Here is a 19281-nt window from a genome sequence, read left to right as displayed (position 1 = left end):
GAGGGAGTGCTCGCCCTGCCTCTTTCGTATAGGATGTACTCTGTTATTGACGTAAACACAACCCCATGCAGCACGCAGATACTTTAAAATGTTACTTGCTACTTTATACTTCAAATGAATCTTGCTAAAAATAAGAATAAAAATGAGAACAGATTTGTTTTTCACAAAACTGAATTTATTACAGATGGTATATTTAAAAATAAAAAGCTGTTTTTAGACTTTGCGGGGAACAATGCGGGAGTCAAGTGCGTGAATAGGATCAGTTAAAGTGTAGTCGTGAGGCAGCATACATAGCTTCCACAAACAACTCATGTGTCCTAGCAACTGCTCTGACGTCATTCGCAGGTTTTGTGGGTTGTTTATAATGGCTGCTATAGAAAACCACATATAAGAGCCTTACTAAAAACCCTATCACTCTATAACCACAATTTAGGGTAATACCGAAACCGATTTACCCAGCCACCTTCATGCTTTACAGACTTCAGATGCCCTCTTTCCTTAGGATTTACCTATCTGTGATTCTGTTTCGAAAACTGTCTCAGATACTACACTGACTGTGTGTTTGGGCTAGAATGTTTTAAAACCGCTCTCTCACTGACTGTGTGAGAAATCATCTAGACCTCACAGCCTTTGGGAGGAGGAAAACTGGTTTTAGACATTGCCTTTATAAAAAGGTCCGGATCACAAGCACATGCATGTAATGTTTGCATAAATCTGATAACGCACTGCACAGTATATGTGAATATTGCATAGCTAAATAATACTGTGTGGTTACATGAGCTTTTTTTTCTTGTGAATAGGATAGGTTTATGTGAGGAAAAGTGGTAAAGTGAGGTGAGTAGAGGTTGTTTGTGAGGACAAAGCAAGAGAGAGATTTGGGTGCCTTTGTTTTTTTGTGTGTGTGTGTGTGTGTGTGTGTGTGTGAAGTTGGATATTATTTAGCGTCCATCAGAGGTTTAGTATGATAATATTCAGCCACGGCCCTTAGCAGAAAATGAAGTCTCTCTTCTTAAGCGAGAAGCAGAGCGTCACAGGGATGTTCAGCGCGACAAAAAGCTGAAACGAAAAAACAAAAGCATGGTTATCAAAAAATAAAAGCATGGAATTTGCTAAATACATTTTTTGAAGCAACTGGCAAACGCTTGATATGTTTATTACGAAGCCAGTTTTGAAGCACATGTGCTATGTTGTAAAGGGATGTAGAGATAAAACCTGTCTGGTAAGTCTGTAAACTACACAAGCTACTAAAAGCCACGTGACACAGATCTTACTGTCAGGCGACTGCCCTAAATAAGTTCAGTAAAAGATCAGTAAATAATAACAGTCACCAATAAATAATTTGATTTAGAAAGCTACACATTTTCAGCAGTAATGACATGTACTGAGTCAGACATGTCTTATTAGTGCTCAATCTACACATTTTGTATTGGAGAAGAAAAACTGTGAGAACTCAGAGAATCTAGGCCCACAATATTTGTTAGCCAACGTTAAGTAGACTAATACATTCCTCAAAAACAAGCGTCATTTTACTCTATTTTGCAATTTTATTATTATTATTCAAATTATTTTTTAAAAGCTAATTTGCTGTAAATCCCGTCTCAAGAAAAGCTGCCCATCCTCTCCCTCACCTACTGTCCGGCGTCTGTAGGCTGCTCCACAGCTCCCTCCTGCTTCGATATCTCCCCCTGCAGGCAGAAACACAGCAACACCTCTCAGGTATCTACCCTTCTCGGCTCTACAGGTATTTTGCACACCAGAAAAAATACACTAATGTCATTTTTAAATGATGAAATGCACATGTTTCGTTGCAGTTGCTCTCTGTAAGATTTCGGGCTCACGACCTTGAATCATTTTGTTGCCGTACGTCGACTGATAATGGCCGCACGGTTTGGCTTGTTTCGTCGTGTTTGGTCGTGAGGTTTTAAATGAATAAAAACTACTTTGTAACTCGAGTGAAAGGAACTGCGACGCGGTTTAAAAATGCAGAGCGATATTTAGAAAGCAGAAATGAGTTATTTATGAAGAACATCCCTTTTGCTAAGCAGCGAGTTAAATGCGGAGAAGACATGTTGCTGATTTTAGCTGCGCCTAAACTTGAGTGTGAAAACATGGAAATACGTCTTAATAGTCTTGTGCATCTAAATGGAGAGATTTCAGACTGTAATGGTAATGGCTTTGAGGTAAAAGCGATCATTCAGCATGCCTTATTGCATGCAGGCAATTATTGAGTTTCTAAAAGCACCTCAGTGTTCTCCAGGTCATCCTGTCCATGATTGGGTAAGAAAGAAAAGCATGAGCATCATATAAAATAGACCAGCTTTATGACTGGACAGTGCATTAAGCACTTTACAGTGTATTAAGTCATTTGCAGTATACATATGACCAAATAACAATACTATGCAGCTACAGAAACCAATGCAACTGACTTAAATGTTACTTTTTAAAAACTTTTTCCCGGTTAATGTACCTCATGCAAATCGAAACCTTACCGGTTTGACCAGGCCAGTGGATGCAACCACACTCTCCAGCCCCTCCACCGTCTTTTCTGACATCTGATTTGCTCCAGCCACAGCGCTGTCGCTCACGAGATTGGCCTGCTCAGTCGTTTTCTGGGCCACTAATATGAAAAAGTGCTATCTGATTATAGGGCATTTATGGAAATGGCACGTTGTTGTATTGACCTGTTTTTACGAATTCGTTTACCTGTGTTTACACTCGTCACAACACCTTCCTTTGTCTTTGTGCCTGTCAGAAAAAGAAACGATTTTGGTGAAATAATGTAGCTCAGATATCAATCTCATTCCAAACCTGTATGACTTTTACTGTTGACCGCAAAAGAAAATGTTTTTTTACACACAGTGAAAGTCTTTGTACATCATAGCAACAACATGTACAAATACTTTTTGTTCTACTGAAGGGAGCAATTCATATAGTTTTGGAACAAACAAGTGATTTTAACAATGAAATATGTTTAGGTGAACTATCCCTTTAAGCTCTCAGACATGCGATCAAATGCTTTTTTCCACAAACGTGTAACTAATTTTGTCTTATGTTTAGACAGATCCTGATCCTCGATGGATGCTTTCAGGGCTGGCTCCTGTTCTGCTTTGGGATTCATACACTTTAGTCTCCTCTGGCAGTGCAGCTAAAGGTCCAGCTTCCTCCAGGACCCAGGAGACGCTAAAATCAAGGCAAGTAAAAATGCTACTGATCCACAGTCATTGCTTCTGATTGGCATCACTAAGTGCTATTGAGCATTACAGATGGAGAAACGTCCTTTCTACTGAGACTCTCCCTGCATGTTAACAGTGGAAAAACCCACTTCGGCCGCTGAAAGGCCCTGGCATCTCTAGTGCCGAATCTGCGTTGCACGAATGTCCCGTAGAACAAGCATAAGCTCTGTTTCTTTCCCAGAACCTTTGAGCCCACAGCAATGTGTCTGTGAAAGTCGCTCCTCCTTCCCAACATGCGCACGCACAGCACAACAAATACACCCCTCAAGAGAGACGTGACATTGTCCTTGTTGTTCTGGACAAAGAGCTGATTTACATGCACATTCTTCAGGGCTTAGCCTCGGCTTGCAACACAAACACAAGCCTGAAATCTTATATTATTCATGTTGTGATCAATAAAGATCGAGAATATTGCCGCCACCCGGCTGCTGCTGCAATATGATGTCACTTCCACAGCATCTCTGGTAACGTGATGAAGCATAAAACGCAGCTTGCAGCTCTGATCAAGAGGAGGAGACTGCCATATACAGTTGAGCATATTAGATATTATTTTTAAATCTGATCTATATGTGACCATGGACCACTAAACTAAAAAGAAAAATGTACTAAATGCATACAGTACTTTTTTGCCTATTATTACAGATATACTTACTTAAGAGTAATCTAGGATCTCATATTGAAAATTTGTGCTCATACAGGGCACGATTTAATTAACAGTCTTGTATCATGATTTGTATTCTGTACATTAGTCTGTATAACATCGCCTCCCTCACTAGTCCAATGCCAGTGCTTTAATTTATGAGACCGAATCAAATGAAGTTATCAGAATAATTTAAGCTGGGCTGTGCTCACATATAACGTGGAGACCACTAGGAAGTAAAAATTCTTCTTGATTTTCATTTTTGTATGTGTATCTATTATAATTTTTGCTATATTTTTGCTTCTTATGCATTATCATAATAATTAGAGTAAAAACGAGCGTGCATTTCACTCTGGCTTGTCACTCTTTTGCTTTATGGGCGGCAGCGCTCGAACATCATGACCTTCTCAGGTTTACGTCAAACCCGATGATCATGTTTTCCAGCATGATTTGAGATGATGCAAAGAGCATCTTAAACGTCTGCTCGTCTGAATGTCTGCACAAATCCACGTGATTAATGTCACAAATCTATTTTTATTCATTCAGCATTATAATGTTAGCTGAAACAAAAGTCGATACTTACATTTACATTTCATTCACGTTGTCATTTATGTTTTTATGCAACTTACAAATGAGGACAATGGAAGCAATCGAAATCAACAAAAGAGCAATGATATGCAAGTACTATAACAAGTCTCAGTTAGCTTAACACAATGCATGTAGCAAGGTTGTTATTTTAATATAATAAATAAACAGACGCTGATAGAATAGAAAAAGAATAGAGCAAGCTAGTGTTAGAGGCCTTTTTTTCTTTTGTTAATTGCATAATAAATAAAAAAGAAAACAAATAGAATACAAAAAGATTAGAAAAGCTAGAGTTATATAATTAAAAATAATTACAAATAATTACAAACAGTAAATAAATAGAGTGCAAGTTTTTTAATAGAATATAATTAGTATAAAGAGATACTAAAATAAAGATGTAAGAGAATTACTCTTAAAATATAAGTAAAAATAAATAATTGACTGAAATGACAAAATATTTTTAAAATAAATTAAATGTATAAATTAAATTTGATAACTAAAAACTAAATATTATTAAAAATTGCAATAGCATGTCAGTGATCCCAAGGCAATACTGCCACTAAATAAAACTCAATAAAAATAAATGGACAAAATCTAAAAAGCTATATATAAAATGTAAAAACCATAAAGCAAATAAACTATATATACCCAAGCATAAATTATACTAAAATAACACCGCCAATAATCTATGTTATTGAGATGCCTATACAGGCATATAAATTATCTGTACTGTATGGCAAGGGTGGTGTGTATATGCTGCCAATTTGTCACAGTTTATTGCAAAGTGACCTGGCTTTTCTTTGAGAGGCTTGTGATTTTTTTCTGATTAAAGTAGATCGTCTGCGTGGTGCAAAGAAAGCTTTTGCACACACACTAACTTCATCCTGGCTCACGCACACGTCATTCTCCTCCTCTCCAACGTAAGTAAAAGCTCCTTGTAATAGCAAAAAACATTGTTCTTTCCCTTCTCTGATGTGAAGGACAGGTTATGCTCTTTAAAAAAAAAAAAACCTGAAAGCACGCAGTGACAGGCTTCTGTGACTGGTGTGTACATGCACTGAGAGCCATTACAATCATCAGAGATTGTGTGCTGACCCAGACAGACCCCGGTCTCTGTGGACCGGGATGTGAAGTGGACCAGAAGGGAATGGGATTACAGTACAGTGTGCTTCTGTCGGCATAGTAGCACAATCGGGAAGATGCACATACTGCTTGTGCCCTTACGGTGACACCTTACTGTGCTGTAAAATTTGACCCATATAGCATGCCGGTATAATTAACCTTACAATATGACAGTTACATACGAAGTAAAAACAATAAGATGGTCAGAATACTTAAGCAATATCATCATCACGAAGACAGTATGTTAAACTACTGCATCTTATGGTTTACAAATTCTTTTAGCACTCAGTATGCATGGAGTTCAGTTTCTTTATAATGTACCTGCCGCTCACAGCTCATCGATTGATTTTGCATCTTGAAGTTATTGCAAACACAAAGTGCTTCCTTTCGCCGTCTTGTCCCTTTATTTCTTGATCTCTTGTCTATCTCCCTCCTCATTCCCCACCCATTCCTGACAGCAGAAATGTGTAGATAGCTGCTGCTCGGGAGTAAACGACCATGGTACTAGTAAACATGTTAAGTTGTCTAGAAGCTGAATGGGCAAATGAATTAGTGATTTAATAAGAGACTACAGGCATGTGGATGGTGCTGGTTTGGCTGTCGTTCACTTACTTTATAGTGACAAAGCACAACAGTCACATTTAATAATGGGCTCGTGCCCCACATTAATCTTCATTGCCCTGGATTTCATTTTCAGGACTCTTTGTTGTCACTAATAAATAGTTTTTCTAAAACAGTGATACTTTGTTTTATACATCATAAATTGTAAGCAAAATGAGCTCAGATTATGGCGATGGTGATAACATTTCCAGTATGTATCATAAAAGAAGGAAACAGGTTTCTTTCTTGAATATAAAATCTGTATGAATGTAATTGATTAAAATGCATTTTATATTAGATTATGCAATATTATAGATTTAAATTATGACAGTAAAATTGAATATGCTTTTGCAATTTTACAATTGGTTTGTAAATTTGCAAACTGCATTGTTTTAAAATATGAAAATGGAACACCACACCATTTTAGGTAGCTTTATATATCCAATACAATTTACTGAAGAAGAAAAAAAAAGACAAATTCTTTAATATCACTTTAAAATCACTTCAGTTTCAGTTGAATTTGTACATACCTACATACATGACCCCCTCTTTGGTTTTGGCAGCTGCCTCCTCCACCCCGGCCTTGGTCTTCTCGGCAGCAGCCACCACTCCCTCCTTAGCCATGGAGAATCCTTTCTTCAGCGCATCCATACTGGAGCTCGGAGCTGTATGTCCTGTAACTGGAAGTGGCTCTCGTCTTATAACCGGTGGATGGAGCTGTGTGTGCTCAGACTGCCAGTCTGGTAAGTGTGTTTGCTAGAGTGTGTGTGCAGCTCCTTTGAGAGTGGGATGGGCACTCAGTGCTCAGACAGATTGGGACACCCTTAACAAGAAGAGTAGTCAAGCGGATAGGGAGAAAAAGACACAAAGAGAGAGAGAGAGAGACAGAGAGACAGACATGGGGGTATAATAACAAGTGGGTGAGAGGAATGACGAGAAATGGATTCCACAAGAAGAAAGCTTTTTCAGTTTGGCCTGTTTTCTCCAGCCACCCATAATAAATGAGATTCACATACTGGAAGATTAAATTGTTAATGCACAAATCCAGCATCAGCGCACAGCTTCATAAAGCTATTAAACAACCTCTGTCCTTAATCCTGCCATAGCATTTGCATGCACACCATAACACACACTTACATGCTAACCAAAACCAGTGTCATAAAACCAACTGTGGATTCCTGCCTGTTTTCAGTCATTTATATACTGCTATACTATTTATGTGTTAGTATTTAGAATTAGCTTTTATTTTTGTGCTTTTTTTTTAGTTTTTAACACTGATACTAGTCTATTTGAAATCATTATATTTAACTTGAATTCAACATTAATATGTGGCTAGTTAACGTGTTTAAATATGCATGTCACACTGCTCAGGCTGCACTGGCTTCTGCATCAGTGGAAACACTCGTCAGACTCATAGGCCCTGTCATATTCATAAAATAATCATTTCAATCTGACACAAGTGTATAAATATATGTTTGCTGTAATCTAATACGGATCTTCTTTGTTTGGACGATCTTTGTGAATCCTTTTGTAGCATATAAAACATTGAAGTTAAGAAAAAACCTCAGACCCATAATTGGATTATGTTATGCATGCACTACATGAAAGACAAATCTCAATGAATAATCTTTTTTTTTTCCTATGTTATATAAGCAGTTCCATAAATAACAAAAGCTGTGTCTTGATAAGAGCTTAATAAAATCACACTGGGGCACAGTACAGAAGGAAATTTGGTTTTTCGTCATAGATGTAATTTTTGTTGGCTAATCCAACATGAACAAGGCGAGTGATGTATAGTCCTTTATATATTTATTACGTTAAATCCTTTAGTGAGCTTGCGCAGTCTGAGCCACTGCACCACTCTGAACTGAAACCGCAGGCTTTTTTGAGAAACGATCATGTTAAAAACCCTAGTTTTCCTGCCTGTGTTTATATTAGGGCAGGATAGTGGTGAGACTGTACCTATTTTTAAATAATTATTGGACTGTGTGGGACATTCTACTTTTAATGAAAGCTAAAAATAAAAGGAGTAAAAAGCTGACGTTGATATTCATTGTTTTTAGATTGTGTAACCAAAATCCAACGTTAATGCAACGTCTGTCCGACATCATGTCCAACTTCAACCTGACATTATATAGATGTCCAGTGCCTGGTGGGTTAATATTTCAATATACAAAAATTAACTTAGTATTTTCTTATAAACTTGCAAAAGATAGGGTTGGCTTGTGGGATTCCTGTCACAAGGATAGAGATACAAATACCTCACTTGTTCATGAAAGTACAAATGCAGTGGTTACTGTATGTCATCATTCATCCTAACAGAAAATCTTACTCTCTCAGCTATACCTGATATATACAAAACTGCTCCTGATATGTTGCAGATGGATCTCACAGAGCTGAAATAGCGTCTGGTGACCAGTGGCCATGTGACCTTATTATCCACCTCCATGATGATGCTCTGCCCAGGCTAACTAAATGACCACCTCTGTATGTCTAAATATAACTCCTTGCATTTTCCAGGACAGTGAGAGAATGTAATCTGATACTGGCTGCTCAGAACTCGGTGCTATCGGGTCGATACGTATCCATCACGTGGTAAAAATCGAGACCACGGGAGAACAGCATGATCAGTACCGAACTAATCACCAACACGATGACAGAGTAGTGTGAAATATCTCATCCGAGCGCTCTCAAATCACCTTGGAAGCAGTGTCTAGAGCATATACATCCAGCTTTGCAAAACAAAATTCTCTCCAATTTGAGCTCAGCACTAATTTAATAGAATACATCAGTGGACAGAAAGGCCTTTTATGCTGAAAATCTGGAGTGTGATGCTACATGAACTACATGAATAATATGTTGAATGCACTTGTTTACTTCATAGGAGCAAACTTACACATGTCTGCATCTTAAAGCATTTACCATCAGTGCTATAATATGAAAACATTCCAGTTTTCTATGTTCATAGTCATATTTCTGCTTATGCTTTTCGGTTGTCTGACATTAAGTTTCTTTTCCTCTGTTTTTGTTCAGTCTTCTATCAGTTATTGTGGTTGACCAAACGGATCATCTGACTGAAGTTTCTGTAAGGTTGTGAGGAAGCAACTGGCATCCATGACGTGCCTAGGTTCAGTCAGCCCGAGAACTGCTTTGAAAATGGCATTCAGGGAAAAATCCCGTCTGTGATCATCCCACATACCACATCCCTGCTGTCACTGAGGAGAAAGGGTGAGGCTTGCATCAAAAGTACTGAATTTTGCATTGCACAGTGCCACTGGCAGACCTTTGAAGACACTTAAAAACAATGACTGTGTTCTCCTTGATCTCTATGGTGACACTCACATGTTTTGAAGCATAGAGCTTTGATTTAGGGCTAAAGGCTAAAACTTTGGACACATTGTTTGTTCAATAATAATTCAGCGTTATTTCTTTTGAAACAATTCAACTCCATTGGAAAGTATTCATTATTCAAAATCTCAAATGTATAATTGCACATATGCTGTAATACACCTTATACAGTACAAATGTTTTTGTTAATCAAATAATGTAGCATTGTTTCCACAAAAAATATTAATAAGCACTGTTTACAAGTTTACAGCTGTTAAGAAATGTTTTCAACATTGATAAAAATATTAATTTCTTATGGATCATGTGACACAGGAGACTTAAATGATGGCTGCTGAAAATTCAACTTTGACATCCCAGTACATTATAATAAAAATGTCTCTCTCACTCTCTCACACATACATGCATGGTTCTTCAGTTAGAATTATTAGCAGAAATAAATTATAAAAACATTATATAATTTAGTTATTATAGTTAGTATTTCTCACTATAAGTAACAGCCACAGAAGCCGAAAATCACACACACACACACACACACACACACACACACACACAATGCCTGCACAGGGTCTGTTTTAGTGACTTTGAAAATCAATTGCAACAGCTTGTGTTGCCTGGAAACAAAATGTTTTTCCCCTCATTGATCCTGAATTAGTTCAAAGGTGAGAACTGTGAAAGACACTTTCTCGTCACATTTCTAAGTAGATCTTCAAGCCCTGTGGGTCAAAGGTAGTTCACCACCAGAGGTCATTCTCATGACAATAAAGCTAGCTGAAATGCTTTCTGAGTGGTCATGAAATATAGGCTACCAAATTTGCACAGCTGTGCTAAATGGCACATAAGTTGGAGACAGTCACAAGCTTTGCTCAAATACCTGGATAAGTTGTTGGCAACTGTACTAACAAAAACAGCCGCAGGTTTCTTAGTACATTCTATATAGCATCAGCCCTCGCTCCCGACTGCACTTGAGCAAATGCACTTCTAGTGGAAGCTTTTCACAGCCGCAACATATTCTCTATTTTACAGCCCAAGTCTTTCTATGCCCACAGCCTAAAATCATTATACGCCATGCCGTAAGTTATAGATGACTGACATTTGCAAATGCACATTACTGGTAATGATTAATCAAGCTGTGAGTCAGCATTTAAATATTTAATATCAACGCAGTTTTCAAAACAAAAATGTTTTATATGGGTTTTTTATGGTTATACGCTTCCATTAACTTGTTTGTCAGATGATTGTCAAAGGCAGTATAATACTACATAATATCAAAGCCATAAAATATTCACTTGGTGAGCTCTACAGTTAACTTTAATCAGTTATTGATTGTTATGTGTCACATTAGGGTGTCTGATAGACTGTTCAGTCGTGAGCAATGCATCGTCATCAGCAAGCAATACATCAGTAGTACTTCAGAAGTTCAACATGCTGTACTAGCTTTCACTGACATCTACTGGTGACTCTAAGCAAGCATCCTGCATAAGGCTTGATCATTGTCTGTCATACTCTTCATAGTTTATATTCCCTGATTCAAAAATGTATATTAACACACGACTGTATTCCCCTCCAGACTACTTTTATTTATTTTTAGCCATTTATCTTTCTGCTAGGCTAAACATTCACAGTTCCTTAAAAACTCTTTTTTCTTCAATGAGCACTAGACAAAATATTTGATCATTGTTTACACAGAACCACTGAAACATCTGTTTCTGTAAGAATGGAACTGTACTATTTCATCTAAAACACTGACTCATCCTTTGACTAAACAATAAATGTCATAAATCTGTGTTTCCTCACATACTGCTGCCAGCGGAGGGCCTCCCAGCTACCATCACCCAAAAATGAATATTCTATCATCATTTTCATTCTGTTCAAACGTTTATGACTTTCTTTGAAGAATTTATCAACTGTTTCTATGCAGTTACAAAAACAGTACCTTTTGGCTTTCGAGCCGTATATATATACTGAGAAATATAACTGAGCGGTGCGTTGGTTTATGTATTTATTTATTTATGGAAAAAAATCAACTAATTCTTTGAGATATTAATAAAAACAAACTTGGCTAGTCTCACAAGATTAAAAGTTTAGGGTTGCTAAAATCTTTACATGTTTTTGAAAAAAAAAGTATCTTAAGCTCACCAAGGCTGCATTTATTTGATCAATAATTCAGTAAAAACTGTGATATTGTGAAATAGAATTAAAATTAACGCGCATACAATTTAAATTTATTTTAAAATTCAATTCATTCCTTTTTTGGGAATTTCTCTTCAGTGTCACATGATTCTTCAGAAATCATTCTAATATGCTGATTTGGTGCAACATTTCTTATTATCAATGTTGAAAACGGTTGTTTGAAAACAGAGTTTCCTCCTAAACTGAGCAGCTATTTTCCATAGTTTTATGTGTAAAAACCATTGTCCTTTTATCTTCTTGTAATACACTTGCATTTAGCTGTAACATCCCTTTCCTGAGCTACTTAGTGTCGAGTGGAGACAAGAGCAGCAAGAGGTGATAAAGAGTGTAAAACTCCTGGTGACCAGCCAAGAGAAATGGACTGCTTCCTCACTCATACAGTCAAGTGTGTGTGTCCAGCTCCTCCGAGCATGTAAAGCCTGAGAGCTGACGGGCCTCATTGTTCCAGTCTCCGCGACCTTTCCACAGGGAGTAACCTGAGGGGGGGGCATTTCCGAGGATTGTTGGAGGTCTTTGAAACTATTAAGATGAGGGAGGGGAACAGATAGAGGTGGGGGCACAGGAACGGAGGGGAGTGGACTGACAGGAGAAGGGAGGGAGAGGATCATTTTCGAGATGGGGGGTGGAGAGTTTTCATAAGGCACCAGAGAGCAGCGGCTTTACAACATCTTGTTCTTTTGTGTTTTGCGTTTTGAGGAGCACACAGATATGGTGGTGCTGAGGTTGGCCGTACTTCTCCAGGGGCTGCTTCTCGCAGCACGATGTGAGGTCAGAGCCAGAGACCCAGAGCTAGAAGAGGAGGATGAGCTGAAGGACATGTCAGACGATGGTGGATGGGACCACAGAGCTCCATCGGTTGGGTTTGGAGCACCTCCTCATGGTCATGGACTAAACAGGCAGAGCCCTGATGTGTATGGATCTGTCCACCATCCACTCGGTCACAGACACCGTGACCCAGACGTGCCTGAGGGAACGAGGGACCCATCAGATCCTTCAGCTGGGGGCTCTTTGCTCCGAACTGGGTGAGTGCTGCTGTTCCTCACTCATTCATCGTGCTTCATTTGATTCAAACACATAATCGCGACCACATTGTGCAAAAACACAAAGTAATTTCTTGAGGTTTTAGCTAAAAAGGGGGTTGTCCATCAGGGTAATTCTCTCGCAATCTGGCTCATTAGTGTATGTCATAAAAAACGTGCATGGTTTGCATGGTTGTAGAGCTCATTATTTATCCTGGAGAACCACCCAGGTTGAAGCAGAGCAGCAGCTTGTGAGGTTGTAAAAACAAAGTGAAGTTGGGTTCCTCTTCATCTTTCCAACTTTTACTTTTGATCAGTTTAATACTTCCTAACTGAATAAAAGAATATATAAAAAATACACCACATAAGGCTGAAGCAGAGCAGCTTGTTAAGCAATTGCTGTAAAAACAGAGTAAAGTTAGGTCGCCCTCCATCACTTCCTCAAGTTTCCTATCTTTCCCATCTCTGTTACAATCAGCGTTTGGCTGATGCTGAGGCTAAACACAGGAAAAGCGTTCCAGCAAACATTTAGAGGTACTTGTTTCTAAGAAAACTCTGTGCTTAAAGGTCTCCTCTAACCTTACATCTCTTCAAAGTGTCAAGAGTGCCCATATGTTTTCTCTTAACTCTGCCTAATCCGCATAATTCAGCCTAATTACCTGAAGCAGATAGGAGCCGAATGTTTACTGCACTTTGAGATCTTTGAGACTCGGTTTAATCTTTGTACGAGTGCTGGGTCACTATTTACGCCAACCTGCATAGATTCATTGCACCCCAGTTTGCATGGCAGCAGGCTTGAGTCTCTGATACTGTAGCACCCTCAATTTGTGTTTAATATGTTGCCCTTGTGATTAGGGTCTGATTACGATCCCATTATGCCATTATGGCTTCATTCAGAATTCAAGTGAGCATTTTTTTTCAAAGTCCAATTCATGCATGGATTTCTCTTTATTTGAGGTATAGCAAATACTATACAGCAATTTACAAAAAAAATAAAAATATAGTTTTTAATAACATACGAATTAGCAATTTAAAAAACATATGAGGTGTTTACAGAAACATTCAGTTATTTTAAAGATCATTTAATAGAATGCCACCTGCAGAAATTGTATATATTTTTTATGAATTAATTATAAAATTGTTATTTATCAACTGAAATTGCAATTGCAGTGCTTCCATTTATTTTGTAATGGTAACTTGTCTTTTATATTTTGACGTTTATCATTAAAGCCTAGATTAGAGTTGCATAAAAGGTTTGTTAAATAACAGGTGGAATTTAGGGGAGGTCTCGGTCTGTGGATGAAAGAAAAGATCCTTTTTTAGAGATGTGATGTCTTGCACGCATGGACAGCTCTGAATAGTTAGAAAGAAAGACAGAGCAACAAAGAGAGAGTTTGATGCCCAGGTGCACAAAATTGGAGGGAGCTGGAGGAAAATATCACTGAGAATGTTTTGTACTTATGTGGAAAATTAAATAAAAATGGTCTGAAATAATTTAAATAGAAATTTCACTTCACAAAGTTTCTCAAGCTTTCTGAACAAAAAACAGCTGTTGGAATATCACAACAAATCAAATGTCAAAACAAATTACATGTTCCTATGAAACAAAACCTTGTTTTTCCAAAAAGTCAAGTCGTCTGGACACACGTCTTTTGTCATTGAAATCCCCTGAATTCATCAAAATATGGATGTCCTGACCTGACACTAATGCCTGTTCCTCTCCATGCCTGTGTATTCGGTTTCTATATTTCAAATCCTCTCGCACACTCTTCTTTCTCTGATGTGGTTTTAGATAATCTGCTTTCATCCTGGGTCTGTCTCAGGAAGCTGCTCTAGCTTACGATGTGGCCCTGACAAAGTTTTGCATACAATTTACTTCTTTGGTCTTAAACCAATCCCAACAGAGGTCTGTCTGTCTATCTGTCAAAAAAAAAAAAAACCCAAAAAAACAAACAAGAAAATCCTTGTTTCCTTTTGTGCTCAAATCAATATAAACTCACCACTTCACTTGCTTATAATGACTTTTATTTCTTGGACTAGAATTCAGGAATGACATGGGGAGAGTTTTATCTGTTGCAGCTGCTGAACAACAGTCAGAAGCAATGGGAAGCCTGGATAGAGGATCCAAAGTTAAACTAAATCCTCCACTAATATTCAGCCTTAATTTTTCAACTTTGTATACTGTAGGATAATTGTCTGCTGATGAAAACATCAAAGCAGCATTTCAAAGCTCTTTGAATTGTAGCAGGCATTTGTATTGTAAGTTTCTCTCCAACTCGTAATATGTTATGGTTTGGGATGTTCACTATTTTACAGAGTGGTAAGCAAAATGCACTTCATTTAAAAAAAAAACCCCCAAAAAAACATTACCATTCAAACTTATTAGGTCTTTAAAGTTTTTTGTTTTTTTTAAGAAATATGTTTTTTTCCACATTAATGCATTTAATTAGTCAAAATAATGAATGTCAATAAATGTTGTTTTTTATAACTTTTAATTCAACAAAAAAAAAGTATTAAGATCAGAAATATTTAGCAGCACAGCTCTTTAAAATAGAGCAAATCAGCATTTTAGAAGAATTTTTGAAGGACAATGTGAGAAGTGGAGCAATGACGAATAAATTACATTGTAATGAATATTAAAATAGAAAACGGTCATTTAAATTTTGTACAAATATTTTGCAACATTTACAACATTACAACAATATTTGCGGCATTTGGTGAGCATAAAAAACTTTTATTCTACTAAAATTTTAAAAACATAAAAAAAATCTTACTGACCCCAAACCTTTGAACAATAGTGTACATAATCTGTACTTAAATGTTAGTAAATGTTTAACTTCTATATATTGTATTTTTATTAACAACAGGACAAAAATACTGATTAAGTTAATGATTTTACTGCAGTACACTCTCTGGAAAACACAACCAATGGAAAGTATGAAACAAAGGAGCTAAAGGTTAGAGTTCATGGCAGTCTGTATGTGTGGAAGTCCGTGGGTATCTTCTTTGGGTAAGGATCCCAGGATGAGGGAAGTTTGCCGGAGGGACAGAGTGTCAGACGCTTCCTTCCTGTGAGGGGACGCTAATCCGCAAAACGCTAAAAGAAAAGCAGTGTGCTTACAGAGATGTCCATCCATAGAACTATATGGCAGGAAGTGACAAAGTCTGATTTAAGGCTGAAAGGTGCTGATTAGGGAAAAGGAGTATATATTGTCCAAAATTTAACACCCAGTTTTGTACGTGACTCTCTGTCTGTGCTTGCAGTAACATTGTAGTTTTTTAAAAAAGTAAACTCACTAAATGGAGATAGAAAAGTCAATTAAAAGGACTGACAAACAAACTTTTTTGTTTTCCTTTCTGTATGAATGGTGCCAGAATTCTGCTCCAGACCTTCCAGCTCGATTTAACCTCTTCTTAGGGTTAGAGAAGCTAACGTAAACCAGAGATGAAGGCAGCGAGAAGCAAGTCTGTTGTGCACCATCCTTTAATCCTTTAATCCCAGTCTGCCCCAGAATAAAGCAAAATCACAGACTTGTAAACTATAATGATTCACGTGCTTTAAGTAACTTGTCTTGAGACCTTTAATCCCTTTACCTTCAGATCCTATTAATAAATGAGAACATTTACGGTCAGCTTAGTTATGAAGACAAAGATAATGTCAGAGAAATGACCAAGTAATGTTCAAAACACTCCATATGATAACTCCAACAACAGAGACAAGCGCCTGTACATCTGCAATACGATTCCCCTCTGTTTGACAGTTTCAGTGTTTGTGCATTACCAGAAAAATGACTGTGTTGCACAAGAATCACCAGTCGGATGTTTTGCCTTGCTCTGACACTTTGTATACTGAAAATGTGAGTTGTTTTTTGTCACACAGTTTATTCTATTTGGAGACGAGCACTAAAGCTGTTTATTTAAGGCTAACCGTGGCGCGTATGGTACACAATTGTATGTTTGTGTTGTGTTTTGCCTTATAACTGAACATTGCTTAACTCATTCATTTGGCTATGTTTAATGTATCATGGCCTGCTGGTTTAGAACCACATACATTACATGAATCAAAAACTCAACCTGGCTTATTCCCAGTCATTTAGTCATCAAAATGCTTTCGAAATCAACCGTTTTTCTTGACCTGATCTGCCCTACATTCATGTTTGATTAATGGAGAGACCAATACAGAGTTTCTCATTCTCAAGCTCATATCGAATGCATTAACCATTGACCAAAGACTGAACAATTACATCCAAAACAATTCACAACTCGGCAGTGGATGTGATGGATTTGGCAGGGAGGTTTTGACCCGTCTTGCTTGTGGGCTATGAATCATACATCAAGAGGATTGAGCAAGTTAAAACAACCCACTCCAGGATGATGTTCCTCCTCAGAGGACCATTTCCAAATACATCTACCCACAGAGCCTTATCTGTCCAGCCTTTAAATTCAACAAACCTCTGATCTCTGCTCAGTGTTACCGGTTAACTCATAATCAGTAACAAAGTCTCGTGTCAGAGATCAGCTCTAATGATGTAAAATAACTGCAGCTCATCATCATCAGCTCTGTGACCTCACAGCTGGACCAAATGAAATCTTAGCGCTGTGTTTTGTCTTTCTGGTCAGCCGCTATCAATCAGTGCATGTAACCAACCTCTCGAAACTTGTGACAGGTACAGATTTTCTCTGTCCTTGTTGTTAAGCAATGACCTTTCCGTTTTATTTATCTCCTAATTGAGCGCCTAATTTGTTAGCAGCAGGAACAGGGTGTTTAGGCTTGCCTGGGTCAAAAAGGGGCTCTGTTTTTTACAGCCTTGTAAATCAATAGAGAACTTTTCACCTCCCTCATTGCCAGATCAGATCAGGTATGCCATGCTCTCAGCACTATTATTAATTAGTCATAACTGTTATTCTTTGGTTACTAGTTTGAAAGGAAGCAACTGTGTGCCAAAAAAAAGTGGATATGGTGGACACGTTGTGTATTTTGTTTCCAATACCTAAGAAATACAGGTTGGGTTTTTTATTTAAATTAACCTTGGGTTAAAGTCTTTATATACAGTGGGAAACAAATTTTTCAAAAGCTGGATGCAGGAATCACAGCGTATTTATTGAAGACGTTTATTCCAAGAACTGTGAGGAAAACATCCGGCCATTGATTTATCAAACTAATTTGAGATTATCATGGATGCATTCCAAGAAACATATTAAAGGGCTTAACATGTCATTTGTAGGTTAATATTTGCCTGTAGACAATAAAATATCTCAAGCCTTGACCCTGAGAACGAAAAGCGAAAAGGTAAACTAAACACAAGTATGCAAAAATAACTGTATTATTGCTAAGTGCATTGGTACAATGAACCGCTGGCCTTGACCGAGCTGGATACTTCCGATGTTTCCTAACTACAAAGTTTTCTTACTAAATTGTGTAGCTGACATTCACTCTCCCTTCCAGGAATTGGTGTGCGTTTGTTCACAAGCGTGCTATTACTGTGGCAGTATCCTGTGGAACTGAGAAGTACACCATCAAGTCCCAGAGTCCCTGTCCTAACGGCACCCCAGACTGCCAGCTAATCATGTAAGTGATACATCATATCTTAAAAACGAAACATGTGAAATATAGACTCTGCACTTCTAGAAGCATCAAACAGAATGATAGTTTTCAAACCAAAAACCAAAGTCAAAAGTTCAGTTAAAAATGATTTCATCTGTCTGCATTACTTGTTTTTTTTTTTTTATATTGTGCTTAAAAAAACGTAATTCCTGATGGGAAACTGTTGCTTTGCTGTTGATTCTGCAAAGAAATCAGCAAATCTCAAATTGACATGTAGTAGACATGTAGTGACAAAGTTACTTATAGTTAGCAAAATCTCTAAAGTGAACTATCAGAATAAAGTGTACCCGAAATAAACTATGCCAAATAAATATTTTTAAATCTATAATTTTATGTTTTTAATTCAGTAATGCCATTCACAGTGATTCGTAGGATTGTAGTTCATCTCATTAAAAACATCAAGTCTTGTTGTACCTTTGTCTTTTTGTCGGTTTCTCAAAGACCTAATGATGTAATTCACCTCCTAGCTTGCTGGTTTGGTTCATGATGTGTAACTCCTATAGAATGCCTTTTTAAAATCCTTATTGGAAAAATGCATGGGAAAAAACATTCGGGTCTGAAAAAGTTTTTGGTGGTTGATGTATATTAAGTTAGAATAGAAAATGTATTTTAACATAACATTTATTACATCTCATATATCAAAGTGGGTCCCTTAATCGGCATGCAACATAATTTGTATGCAGGTACAAGCTGTCCACTCGGCCAGTGTACAGACAGAAGGAGAAAATCTTCACTGCACTGCTGTGGCGATGCTGCCCTGGGCATGCTGGGAAAAACTGTGAAGAGACAGGTACTGATGAGCTTTGACACAATGCAGCTTAAGGTGATACTGGAACCAAGAACACAAAGTGCTTGCAATACCATGTCTGATTGACTTCTACACTGGTGTTGCCATTTTCAAAGGTTTTGACATGGTGTAACTCCTCTCTTTTAGACATC

At 37.6% G+C, this 19281-nt stretch overlaps 2 protein-coding genes across 3 annotated transcripts in view; one reads left to right on the top strand and one right to left on the bottom strand.

Moving 5' to 3' along the window:
• Positions 1–153: 153 nt before the first annotated feature.
• sncga (synuclein, gamma a) lies at positions 154–6842 on the bottom strand. 2 transcript variants are annotated; one of them, XM_043255410.1, is made up of 6 exons: positions 6711–6842; positions 2704–2745; positions 2490–2617; positions 2243–2263; positions 1629–1685; positions 154–1056 (listed from the first exon to the last, which is right to left on the bottom strand). In XM_043255410.1, the coding sequence occupies exons 1-5, from the start codon at positions 6829–6831 to the stop codon at positions 1629–1631; spliced, it is 369 nt and encodes a 122-aa protein (XP_043111345.1). In that variant the 5' UTR covers positions 6832–6842; the 3' UTR covers positions 154–1056. The 2 variants fall into 2 exon arrangements, with proteins under 2 accessions (XP_043111345.1, XP_043111346.1); XM_043255411.1 differs by lacking the exon at positions 2243–2263.
• The window catches only part of mmrn2a (multimerin 2a), a 25614-nt gene continuing 13141 nt past the window's right edge, over positions 6809–19281 (top strand). The window contains exons 1-5 of the mRNA XM_043255406.1: positions 6809–6923; positions 9214–9408; positions 12415–12740; positions 18184–18306; positions 19026–19132. Coding sequence (XP_043111341.1) covers positions 12427–12740; positions 18184–18306; positions 19026–19132 — 544 coding nt within the window. The 5' untranslated portion in view covers positions 6809–6923; positions 9214–9408; positions 12415–12426. The remainder of the gene's footprint in view (positions 6924–9213; positions 9409–12414; positions 12741–18183; positions 18307–19025; positions 19133–19281) is intronic.

This window comes from Puntigrus tetrazona, chromosome 13 (genome assembly GCF_018831695.1).
Source record: "Puntigrus tetrazona isolate hp1 chromosome 13, ASM1883169v1, whole genome shotgun sequence".
In the NCBI taxonomy this organism is placed as follows: domain Eukaryota; kingdom Metazoa; phylum Chordata; class Actinopteri; order Cypriniformes; family Cyprinidae; genus Puntigrus; species Puntigrus tetrazona.
Note: the sequence above shows the minus strand (reverse complement) of the source record. Positions and strands in the feature narration are given on the sequence as shown.

What these genes read in the sequence shown, in the direction of transcription:
- sncga (XM_043255410.1), bottom strand. Translation starts at nt 6,831, where the DNA reads ATGGATGCGCTGAAGAAAGGATTCTCCATGGCTAAGGAGGGAGTGGTG. An exon ending in AGAGGGGGTCATGTATGTAG is followed by an intron (nt 2,746 to 6,710) that starts GTATGTACAAAT and finishes TTTTTCTGACAG; the next exon opens with GCACAAAGACAAAGGAAGGT. An exon ending in TGTGACGAGTGTAAACACAG is followed by an intron (nt 2,618 to 2,703) that starts GTAAACGAATTC and finishes TTTTCATATTAG; the next exon opens with TGGCCCAGAAAACGACTGAG.